The sequence below is a fragment of the Manacus vitellinus genome, unplaced genomic scaffold (assembly GCF_001715985.3).
Source record: "Manacus vitellinus isolate BGI_N305 unplaced genomic scaffold, ASM171598v3 scaffold_42_pilon, whole genome shotgun sequence".
Lineage (NCBI taxonomy): Eukaryota > Metazoa > Chordata > Aves > Passeriformes > Pipridae > Manacus > Manacus vitellinus.
Window position 1 is genome coordinate 6900047 of NW_021940553.1, and position 12639 is coordinate 6912685.

Genomic DNA, 12639 nt, shown 5'->3' on the forward strand with positions numbered 1-12639 from the left:
GGCTAGTAAGGACAGACACAATCATGAACTTTGCTTAATAGTCCTGTAGTCTGCTCCAAAAGAGGATCGCTCATCTGGGATCAGATGTATAGGGAAACATTAAAGTTTGCTTACACTCCTCCTTCACTCTACACCCCAGCATCTCCTAGAGCTCCTACTGCTGTATCTTTTAGCCCACAGCCCATAATCCCTCCTGGGTAAGGCCATGCTGTCTGACAAGCTGGGCTTTTTTGGAGCCTTTGTGTGAGACCAACCTGAGGGATTAGGTTGGCAGGTGTGGCTGGAGCAGAATAGCCAGGTGGTGGTGATAGAAGAGAGGAGGCTGTGCCAGCTATGGGTGTAGTTTAGCCAACAGAAGGGGAAGTGGTATTGAGCTAAAATTTGCCATTGATTGGACTCACAGCGCTCTGTCATCACATAAAACTACCTATTTTATGAAACTAAATCTTCCTGAGGTAAGCATTTATTCCAGACAAGCATGGAACTTAAGATTGAATGGGAGAGTGTCTGCTAAGGCAAGAACAACCATGAGGAGAAAACTCTCGCCAGGAGCAGTTTGCTTGTAGCAAAGGGTCACTGACTCACGTCTGAAGCAAAGATTTTTTCAGGGCTGCCCAGAGCCACAAACAGCCCTCTGTGCTGAGGGACTCCTCCTACCATGGACAAACAGGGTACAAGGGAAGGAAAAAGTGCAAGTCACCTCTCTAACCAGAGTCAACCTCTCAGGAACTCACCTCCAGTCCTTTTCAGAGCCTGGAAAAGTGGCTTTGAAAGTTGCCACTTATCCTGAGATAGTGGCTGTAAACTCTAGGGCTATCTTGAGAGTTCCCATTGCCTGTGCAGTGTTTGAGCACCTCATGCAGTCTCCCACAGTCCCAAGGTAGACAAAGCACTGAGAGAATGCAACACAAAACCAACCACAATTGAACCTATGAAGAAGCTTTACATTAGATTCAATCAATGAGGAAACAGAAGAAGTGCAAGTACTGCCTTTATTCTTTGAAAATATGAAAGCAGAGCTAATCTGAAAACAAACTCACTACACAGAGAAGCTACAGCGAACAGGACTCAGACAGAAACCACTGATGGAGTTTGTCATGGGTTTTGCTCAACCCAGCACTAGCGAGAGTCAGAAAAGCACCTTCTCCAGGATGAATCCTGATAGGAGAGGGAGGAAGACGGTGTGTTGAGGGGCAAGAGCAAAAACCACTCTGTCCATAGAAAAAGCTGGTCTGCATTGGAACCGCTTCAGCTTTATGTCCATCATCCCCAGGCTGTTTTTTCCATCTCCTGCCATATTGCATTCAGAAATGGTGGTACAACCCTTCATGGCAGCTTTCACAGTCTGTCCAGCTACACAGGAGGAAAAGTACATGCCATGTGTCAGTGGACCCAGTCCCCATAGTCATTCCCTCCCTGGCCACTGCAGTCCCCATTTCCAACCCAAGAACTGCCCATTCCTTACACCCAGTTGGCTCTAAACCCACCAACCCATTCCTGTCTCTTCCCATCCTCTGAACAAATTTGAAGAAACAGCAAGGTCACCTTGGTTGACTTGAAATACAAAGGGTTTAGGGTTTGTCTTCTTTCTTTCCCCTGAATAAAGATGATTTTTAAAACTTCTAGTAATTTAAATTTAAAAATTAAAAAGGTCTTACATAGTTATCTTTCTTACGTTTAAAGATTCTTCTGGTCAAAGTTTGTCTGGCTTCCTAAAGAAACCAGGGCTGTGTGACATACTCCAGGAATTCATTGCCTCCTTCTCTCTCGGAACCTCTCATGGCATTCAAACTGGATGACAATGTCTCAGCCATATTTGACATGGGGTTGAGAAGTCTCAAAGACAATACAGCCTGAGCCATTTATTAAGATTAATCCATCCTTGAAGGCTTTACAGGATTTTAGCCAAACCAAGAGAGAAACATGGTGACATGCCCACTGAAACCTACCCCTGTCCTTTACCACCCCTGGAGCACCTACCTGAGAAGGAGACCTGAGCAGGTGCTGGGTGCCTAACTCTCCAAACAGACATTTTTGTTCCTGTTGCTTGCTTTTGCTAACACTGCTCACATTTCTCTGCTGTGCAGGTTATGGAGGGCTGGAATACTGTGTTGGGCATTTTTGTCTTAGATACAAATAACTTGTAAAGGCACCTCACTAGTTCCTCACCTTCCTGTGCTTCCTCTGCATAGCTAATCACACCACACAGGTCTTCTCTATCTACAGTGACTGATCAATCAAGTTAAGACAAATTAGGAGCATTTTTATTTCAGTGATACACTGAAATATTTCCATTGCTGTGACTAGGAAAAGTCTTGTTTTCCTTCATGTTGTTTCTGTGAAACATGATCTAATTCAGGGTTTGGACAACACATTTTCAAAAGTCTATAGCAAAGACCTTCAGGCATCACAGGAGCACAGGTAGCATTGCCACAAAAGGTGCAAGTCCTTTACCTGCAGCATGGGAGGAAAGGAGAGTGACCAGGAAACATGCTGTCAAGTTTCCTCTCTCTAATTACACGTGTAATTACAGGTGGAAAAAAGATTTCTGAAGGAGCCATTATAAGACTGGAGTTCCTTCTCAAGGAAGATCTTTGGGTACCCCAAAGGCTCAGCTGCAGTGTTTATGTCCCTGGCTCTGTACACACAGAAGCACCACTACAACAGTGTCTTGTCCCCAGCATCACCTCATGGAAAAGCCAATGGCTCTGTGTAGTTCCACCTAAACCTCCACTGAGCTGGCAACTAGCTTAGATCCAGATTCACCCTCATACATCTTAACTAGGGCCAGCAGGTCCAGGGCCTTGGTCAGATTTGTTACATCCTGATTGCCTCAGGAACCCAGTTCTCCTCTTGACCTCAGTTGTGCTGTGCTATGAGGAACTCCAACAGTTATTCATGCATAATGGGGAAGAAAGAAGAAAAAAACACCCCTGCCCTTTGATCAGCTTTAAACTTTCAGTTTTCACTTTTCAGTTCCTTGCTTCTTCCTCTTTTTTTTTTCCCCACACTTTTTACATGTTTTTATTTCTCAGTGATGCTTCCTCTTAGGCTAGTTTCACCCATTTTACCAAAAAGATGAAAGACAGCCCAAATAAAAGGCAGTTACCAGAATTCATTAACCCAGCAAAGTCAACACATTGGGTTTCAGATCCAGTGCAGTTTACAATTTCTTGACTGCACTGGAAGGAGTCCACGCTGTAGCAGGCAGGACACTGGTACCCGTTGGGCACGTTGTCATCTGGTGGCACTGGAATGAAAGAGATGGGCTGTAACTGGTGTTAATGAGGGTATGAGAGGAACAACCAAGGTCATGGTTTAGCCTGGAAGGCCACACCTTGGGATGGGCCAGAGAGGGGATGGGCTATAAGGATAAAAAAGGAGCTTACATGAAACAGAGGTGGTTCGACACTCATCACCCGTGCAGCAAGCTATGTGGCCCTTTGCTTTTACCTTCCCATAGTTCATGGTGACAGGGCCATGGTTGCACATGTTGGATGGCACGCAGGATTTGATGGATGAAGGGATTGCCATCCCCCCTGTAACAAAGCAGAAGGCAGTGCCAAGTTGTTAAACACAAGGTAACTCCCTTCCCATTCCAATAGCTCCTGCACCAATTCCTAACCAGCTGCATATTTCCTTCTGCTTGTACAAAGTCACCCTTCATCCTTGAAGCACCTCAAGGCTCAATTTAACTGTTCTGCTCCCCTTTACACCTTTTGAGCTTGGCTGATGGTGTAGACCAGACTTGCCCATGTCAGGATGCTCGTGGCTGCGATGGACCATGTGCTCAGCAGAATGTGCATAAAGAAGCATGAGCTTCTTAGAGGCATGTGGGTTAGAGGATCGTCTGGGATGGGAAAAGCTCTCTGTTCCTCTATCTTGAGAAGCAGTTTCTTACTGGGAGGTTTTGGTTCTTAGTTGCGGAGAGGAGAACCATGAGCTACACTAGACTCACTTCTACTGTGAGGACAAGCTCAGACAATTGAAGTTGTTCAGCCTGGAGAACAGAAATCTCCTGGGTGACCTTATAGCAACATTCCAGTACCTAAAGGGGCTAAAAGAGAGCTGGAGAGGGACGTTTGACAAGTGCATGGAATGACAGGACAAGAGGGAATGGCTTCAGACTCAAAGAGGGTAAATTTAGATTAGATATTAAGAAGAAATTCTTGGCTGTGAGGGTCATTAGGCACTGTACAGGTTGCAGAGAAGCTGTGGATGGCCCATCCTGGAAGTGTTCAAGGCCAGGCTGGATGGGGGCTCTGAGCAACCTGTTCTAGTGAAAGGTGTCCCTGGCCAGGGCAGGACATTGGAACAAGATGATCTTTAAGGTCTCTTCCAACCCAAACTATTCTGTGATGTCGATTACAATGATACAGTGATAGCTCAGCCCCGGTGGTACTGCCTGGTTGCCTGGTGTCCCCTTCCCTGCTCAAGGAAGGAGGTTAGATGCAGGCCACCTTCTCTCTCCACATGTCACCACTGCACCCTCAGAGCTAGATGTCAGCAGCCTAGTGTAGCTCATGGGTCTCCCCTCCACAACTAAGAACCAAAACCTCCCAGTAAGAAACTGCTTCTCAAGATAGAGGAATAGAGAGCTTTTCCCATCCCAGACTATCCTGATCTCTGGCTCCTCTGCCAGCAAAAGAAAAATGAACAGTTTAACCAAGGGTGGATCATAAGACCAGTGACAGAAGTGGGGAGAGAGACACCTGCCCCAGTCCCACTCTGAAAGCTACAATGGCACACAGATATAGGGGATGTCTCACCTACCTATTAGGACCTCATGCAGAATGATGCCACAGGTATCTTCACCACCAGTGCAGGTTTTCATGGGGCCAGAGCAGCCTCTTCCTATGCTGTGACAAACCTCACACTGAAGACATGTCCCTGGGGAAAGAAGGACATATTCCTGAGTAAGAATCATAAGGGATCTCACTTCCCCTTTCATTACCATTTGACTTCAGTGTTTGATCAGAACTTTTCACATTCCTCTTCTCTTATTTTTCCTGTTTCATTGTGCAATTTGTGGTGGGGTTTTCCTGGAGCTGCTGATGAAAGCAATCCTACAAACCCCTTAGTCCTGGCAGGCGTTCAACTGTCCCTTGATCCACAACTCCCAAATTCTCTCTTTGCAGTAAGCAGGGGCACCCGAGTGGCTGGAGAACAAGAACTGTCAGTGGGTATTGACTGTGCTCTGTAAAAATTGGAGAATCCCTTTGTAGACATTATCTCTTTGTAAGCATTATCTCTTTGTGTATCTCTCTGTAAGCATTAGGGGAAACCACTTTACCAACTACCTGCTGGAACACCTTAAGCAGACCAGAATATCAGACTGTCAGCAGGAAACACTTAGAAAGTAATAAAGTGCTTATCAACAGAGGACAAATACGATGTCTTCCATGGCACACACCTGCAAGGGTCCAGAGCATAGATTAATAGGTCCCAGGCACGTAACAGCTCCCAAAACCCAGGTGCCAACTGAGGCACCTTGCAGTGGCTGTGACGTCTTCATGGTGTGTCAGGTATGACCCAAGACCTCCAAGACATGTGTGCTTCTCTGTAGCAGAGCTGAAGGACAGCCGAGATGACATAGAACGTCCAAAATGTCACACAACCCCGGACACGAGCAAAATAAATGGGCCCCTAAGCTTGTGATAAACAACTCCAGAGATCCACTCAGCTGACCAAAGATCTGTCTGCCTCAGAGTAACCTGGGTCACACCAACAGCTTTCCTGGTCAGACCAGCGGTGTCATGTTGTAAATGCCGACACCCTCATCTGCACTTTGGCCCACAGCACCAAAGACCCCCTGAGACTGGTCACCCCTCTGCAGCACAAATCCCCCCAGATGAGGTGTTTCTATGGCTCAGATGGCAGGAACAGCCTGTCACATGAAGCACCCATTCCCAGAACTCTTCTGTGTCCCACAGCTCAGCAGGTCCTAGCAAAAAACTCACCTGTGTCCAGGAAAGCCAGGAGGAAGCTGAGTCCAAGGGATACTTTCATGTTGATGGGATGTAAGCACAAGGAGCTGCCAAATCTTCGTGAACACAGCACCGTGTGCCACAAGGGCTTTATAAACTGGAGGAAAAGGGTGTGTTCTTAAGGAAGTGGAGATTGGGGAAGTGTTCTGAAGAATATAGATATTTCTGAGTGCTAACACCAGCATTTGTTTCTTTTTCTTTTAAAGCACAAGTTTTGCCTTCTTCTCCAGATGAATAATGCTGTTTGCCTTTCTCCTGTTTAGAGGATGCAGCCTATGAGGAAAGACTGGCTTTCTTGGTGATATCAGGTGCAGTCTCTGGTGCAGACTTTGAACACCATTTAGCCTCTGCCATCCATATGAATGATGGAGAAGAAATCACTTAGACAGCCCCGTTAGGCCCAAAGAGGCTGATATGATTTGAAGCTGGCTCCCTGCTAAGTCTCCAAACCTTACCACAGGAAGTCCACCCCCCCTCCCCCAAACCTCAGGGAGAAGAGGGAAAAAAACAACCGAGAAAACCGAAATGAGAGAGAGGTAGCTAAAGCAATATATATGAATATATTTACGCTTATATTACAGTTATATACAATTGAAATATATATATACAATTTCACAAGGAAAAGGGAAAGGGAAGGGGGAAGGGAAAAAAGGAACAAAACCAAAATAAAATATATATGTCTATATATATATGTATCCTGATCAATAGCACAAGATCTAGCAACTAAAAGAATTAGCAAAGAATATCTTACTACTCTCCTTGGGACAACAGAGAGTCACCGCTGGAGCGACTGCCGGCAACCTCCACCTCCCAAGGTCGACAAGGTCTTACCAGGCCTCGCTCTCCAACCCGACAGACTCAACAGCAGGGAAACCCGCACCTCAAAGCTGCCGGAAGGAAAGAGAGGGCGAAGGCCTCTCCTCCTTTCTTCTTATACCCTGGCTTACGTAGAAATCGTAGGGAACACTGGGTAAATCTGAGCCCTTCCTTGGTTACAAACCGGTCCCCAAGGAAGGCCTAGACTAAACTGCGACAGAGCCAAAGTATAGCAAGGACTAGCCAGAAATGCTCCTTGTGGCTGGGTTTTTGCTGGCTTGTTTCCCATCTCCTCACTCCCATCACTCAGGAGCTCTCATGCCCTGATTACAGAGGCAAAGCAGGTAGGGTCAAAGCAGTGAGCTTCCTCTCTGAGGCAGTGTACAGCTTCAGTTTGAAAACTGACTGCCCATGCACACCTTGGAGCAGGCTCAAGGAAGGGTTTCTGGAGTTGAAAACTGGTCCTCCAGCGTTTGGGGTTTGATATAAAACACTTGGAAGTTGATAAGGAAGTCTTCTGTTGTAGTTCTGGGCTTTAAATTAAACCAAGTCAGCAGGGAGAAAGCACAGGTTGTCTGTGAGGCAACCTGGTCACAACTGAGGTGATGTTACAGCAGGTTTTCATGCCCTGACATCTCATGATGGGCCAATGACAAGCAGCAATGACCAATTTGTGATTGGCCCACATGCACAGGCTTTATGTTCTGCCTCACTGAAACCATTCCCCACACTGAAGATATCCTCTTGTCCTGCACCAGATTGAGCCAGTTTATGATCCTCCAGGACTTTTTGCATTGACGTCCAGGAAGAACTGAAATGTCTCTGTGCCCGTTCTCAACTGCAGTGTCAGTCCTTGAGTGAGATATTGCTCCAGAGGGACTTTTTGGTGTGTTGCACAGGAGAATGCTGGTCTCATCTGGGCTTCAGACACAAGGGCAAACCAAACGACAAGTCCTGCACAGCAGGAGCACACAGACATACAGAGAGGAATCACAAATACAAAGTGCAAGGACATTCCAAGGCTACCTAGTCCATCCCGCTGCCCAGGACAGCTCTAGGCCAGCACAAGTGTTGCTTCTGGGGACGTAACAGGGAAATCCAGATTACTGGGAAGGTAGTCTCACCCTGAACCTGGCAGGGATGGGTGTTTGGTGAAAAGCGGGGAGAGCTTCACTACTGAAGATTCCTACTGATGTGTAAATGAGCTGAGTGCTGTTCCCAGATCTAGCAAAGTCTTCCCATAAATCCATCGAGAAAAATCACAGATCTCACTGATGTTTCCACTCACTCTTTTGCTTTCATATTCTGCCAGCAGCAGAGCTCTTCTCTGCCTCTCTCTCTCCCACCTTACTATGTGCTTTTCCATTTGAGACTAACCTCTTCAAAGGACAGTGGCCTTGTTACATCTTGCTATACATTGAGTAGTCCAGCAGGACCTCTACTTAGATAAGTCCACAGCGTTGTGATACTGAAAATCAGTGCAACCACACTGTACAAGAGCCTTGGACCCCCATTTTCCATTAAGCTGATATCTCAAGGAGGCAAGAGAAAATTATATCTTCACCTTGAAATTCTTTTTCAGCTCAGAAATTATCATAGACACGTTGAAATGAAATCAAACTTCTGACTGCAGCCTGTTCAGGACTAAAATTCACTCCTCAGTGGTCTTAAAACTCAAACTGAATAAAACCCTGTCCCCAGACAGGCTGGGGTACTCAGATTGGGGTGATCCTGCTGTTTAACTACATGTGGGACTGCAGATACAGATATGAAGATGAGAGGTTGTGACTGTCTCTGGTGATATTAATTTCATGCCCTTTCATTTAAGATGATTACTGAAGTGCCTGGGGGATTTTCCCAGAAATAGCTGCAGGGCTCCAGTAAGTCCCAAAGACCATCAGGCAGACACCACTTTCCAGAAAGTCTTAGAAAGGGGAGGGCTAAGCAGTTCTTCCTGTGCTGCAGATGGGCTGCAGGGAGAGGAACTGCCACAACCAGGGTGCCAGCATGGATGGAGGCATGGCAGAGGGCAGATATGTGTTGGGAATGAGCCTCACAGAGTCCAGTAACTTCTGATCCCGCACCAGTTCTTCCCTTTCTCCTGCTCAGGACTATCCTAAACAGGATAAGGGTCTCCCTCTGGCACAGTCTGAATCAAAATATTTGTTGTTTAACCAACCATGAAACACCAAAATAATTCTTCATGAAAAATGAGTGAGAAAGGCATATGGAAATTACACAGTTCAGGTCTGGTCTGAGCTGTTTGAGTTTTCTACAGGGACTGAGTTTCAGTCATCTAGATGCAAAACAGGAATTTCCACATCTGTCTGTCACAGCTCACCCCCCAACCTTCCCCAACAGCCAATGGGAACAGAACGCACAGGCAGGAATTTCTACTCAATACTAGAGGGAAGAGAAGCTGGAAATGGCTAATGATACTGGTTAATTACTTACTAACACTTGAATGATGTTGGTTGATGTCCAGGTCTACTTGCCATGTACAGTAGAAGTAGACATGGCATCCTGTGATATGTTTTAGTGGACATGGAGACGCTCAGTCAAAGATTGAACCTGACGGTCTTGAAGGTCTTTTCCAACCTTAACAAATCTGTGATTCTGTGATTCTGTGGCTTTTCTGTTTCCCACAGGTCGTGTCCTAAGCACCATGTACACTCAGTCTGGAGACATTCGTGACTGATGGTACTTGTTAGCAGCTTTGGCAGCTTACAGCATTAGGATCATCAGTTCTTGTAATCTGATGAATCTCTTAACATCATAATGAATTTCTTACAGCACCCCTCTTTCCATCATGCAGATATTGATGACTGCAGTTGCCTTTCTAGGAAAAAAGAGTTTCCCTTGCTTGTGTCTGCAAATTTCTTGAGTGAACAGTAGAGGTTTGAGACCGTGACGCAGATAAATAAAGTTAAAACTACAGTCTTAGACCAAGGAGACTGAGTCATATTTCTCAAAAACATCTGGCCAGCAAAATTGTGTTTCAGCCTACTGTCACGGCATGTGGGTACTCAGTCATGGACTCAGCAACACAACAAAGAAAAAAGGAGGGGGGAATTTAACCAATTAAAACATTTTAACTCATCTTTTTACTGACACATTGTATGGGAACTTAATCAGATATTAAAAGCCTGACTTCTTAAGCATACCCTGAACCTTACACTGATAGATTATCATCCTGCAACAGTTCTCAAAACAGTTCTCTAGAAGGGAATCAGCTCCTACAGCTTGAATAAGCTCCTCCACTGAATCCAACTTTCCAACCAGACTTTTTGCCTAGGCTGTGACAAGCTACTTCCCAAACTCCACCAACTTCTTTGAATCCAACAAGCCCTATGAGATGGGTCCTCATCTGAAGGCCACAAGGGGCTTTGTAGTTTCCTAGAGTAGTAACATCACAGGCCCCTTTAGCCTGCACAGGGCCCAGTGCCCACAACCAGCTCTTCCTTTGGCTATCATCTGCCAATAGTTTTCATGTTTTCTCTAGCAGGCCACACCATCCCAGGAGGTTTCCAGCAGAAACGTGCTTGGAAATCTTTTACTAGGATCTGATATTCCCTACCAGATTCTTCTGGAGCATAAAGTCGGAATCTGTCACTGCACAACAGAGTTTTCTGAGCAGGAGGCTCAGGAGTTTATTCCCTCGACATGAAATTCGACATGAGGTGTGACCATGGGAGGCAGTGAACTGCGGAAAGAAACTTTCCCTTCCTGTGTTCTGTGACATCCAAAAACCAAACAAGTGTGTCTCCAGTGGCAGAAACCAAGTATTGGATACTGACCTGCACATAAGCTCCTGTTCTAATAAGTGGTAAGTCTTAAAAGTATGGTCATTTGGAGTAATTTATTAGGTAGTTCCAGTTAGGTGCAGGGGTGAATTTTAGTTTTATTCACTCATGTACATGAGAGGACTCCATGATCCTACAGGTCTTTTCCAACTTAAATGATTCTATGATCCTGAGAGGTTCTGCCATAGTTCGGATATGTATAGGAAGAGAGATGTTCTTCTTCCATGTTGTCAGTAAGAGAGATGGGTACCAAATGCTGTTCTTCACAAATGCAATCCAGAGAAGGGACTATATGTGTGAAAATTTGTGAACAGCAGGTTTTCATCCAGTAGGGGTGTCCAAGGAGTTAGGAGATGAGACCATGCAGGCTTTGACACAAGATCAGCCTATTCCTGAATGCAGTGACCCGTGGAGCATTTGTTCTCTGTGCCCCACAGCTCTAAGGTAAAACATGTTCTCTAAGGAAAGGACAGCACCCTGGGGTTGGGATCCTTCCCACTCAATGCTGTGTGTCTAGAGTGGAGGTGCTTCTGTCAGTGCTGGGTCCATCAGCACAAACCTGATCTCCAAGAGCAGTATTGACTCGGCCACTCCAGGCATTTGAAGGCATGCTGGGTGGAGACATCTACCCTTTGCAGTAGCCCTGATTTGGTCAGAGGGGCCAAGACCCACTATCCTCTTCTGAAAGATGTGGAAAAAATTCTTATATTTCTGGTGTGAAGCGGAACACACTGTCTGCAATAAAGACTGCTTGTTCACTCACTGATTATCTTCACTTTGCCTTTGAAGAAGTGTAATCCCCAAAATACCCACTGAACCTGCTAGCCCAGGGTACTGGAAAAGCTTCCTTATAGGAAACATAGTCACAACATGAAAGAAACAACTTCACGTTCCTCTGCAAATACAACCCCAGGCATATATATTCATGCATACAAATATATATAATGTGTGGCACTGTTGCCACACATTATGGTCTGGTTCCAGCAGCCAAGGCTTTCTGTAGTGCTTTTGGCCACAGCATTGAACTGGGACATAAAATTGCGTAGCTTAATCCTTGTAACTCCATGCCTAAAGCACTGCACTCTTGCACTGTGAACCAAGGCTAGTAAGGACAGACACAATCATGAACTTTGCTTAATAGTCCTGTAGTCTGCTCCAAAAGAGGATCGCTCATCTGGGATCAGATGTATAGGGAAACATTAAAGTTTGCTTACACTCCTCCTTCACTCTACACCCCAGCATCTCCTAGAGCTCCTACTACTGTATCTTTTAGCCCACAGCCCATAATCCCTCCTGGGTAAGGCCATGCTGCCTGACAAGCTGGGCTTTTTTGGAGCCTTTGTGTGAGACCAACCTGAGGGATTAGGTTGGCAGGTGTGGCTGGAGCAGAATAGCCAGGTGGTGGTGATAGAAGAGAGGAGGCTGTGCCAGCTATGAGTGTAGTTTAGCCAACAGAAGGGGAAGTGGTATTGAGCTAAAATTTGCCATTGATTGGACTCACAGCGCTCTGTCATCACATAAAACTACCTATTTTATGAAACTAAATCTTCCTGAGGTAAGCATTTATTCCAGACAAGCATGGAACTTAAGATTGAATGGGAGAGTGTCTGCTAAGGCAAGAACAACCATGAGGAGAAAACTCTCGCCAGGAGCAGTTTGCTTGTAGCAAAGGGTCACTGACTCACATCTGAAGCAAAGATTTTTTCAGGGCTGCCCAGAGCCACAAACAGCCCTCTGTGCTGAGGGACTCCTCCTGCCATGGACAAACAGGGTACAAGGGAAGGAAAAAGTGCAAGTCACCTCTCTAACCAGAGTCAACCTCTCAGGAACTCACCTCCAGTCCTTTTCAGAGCCTGGAAAAGTGGCTTTGAAAGTTGCCACTTATCCTGAGATAGTGGCTGTAAACTCTAGGGCTATCTTGAGAGTTCCCATTGCCTGTGCAGTGTTTGAGCACCTCATGCAGTCTCCCACAGTCCCAAGGTAGACAAAGCACTGAGAGAATGCAACACAAAACCAACCACAATTGAACCTAT

The 12639-nt window shown here is 45.8% G+C and overlaps 1 protein-coding gene across 1 annotated transcript; it reads right to left on the reverse strand.

Moving 5' to 3' along the window:
* Window positions 1-978: 978 nt before the first annotated feature.
* On the reverse strand, window positions 979-6905 carry LOC108640764 (phospholipase A2 inhibitor subunit gamma B-like). The gene is made up of 6 exons (XM_018078822.2): window positions 6739-6905; window positions 5961-6084; window positions 4774-4890; window positions 3390-3539; window positions 3110-3250; window positions 979-1353 (listed from the first exon to the last, which is right to left on the reverse strand). Exons 2-6 carry the CDS (start codon window positions 6007-6009, stop codon window positions 1130-1132), a joined length of 681 nt encoding a protein of 226 aa, XP_017934311.1. The 5' UTR covers window positions 6010-6084; window positions 6739-6905; the 3' UTR covers window positions 979-1129.
* Window positions 6906-12639: the final 5734 nt, after the last annotated feature.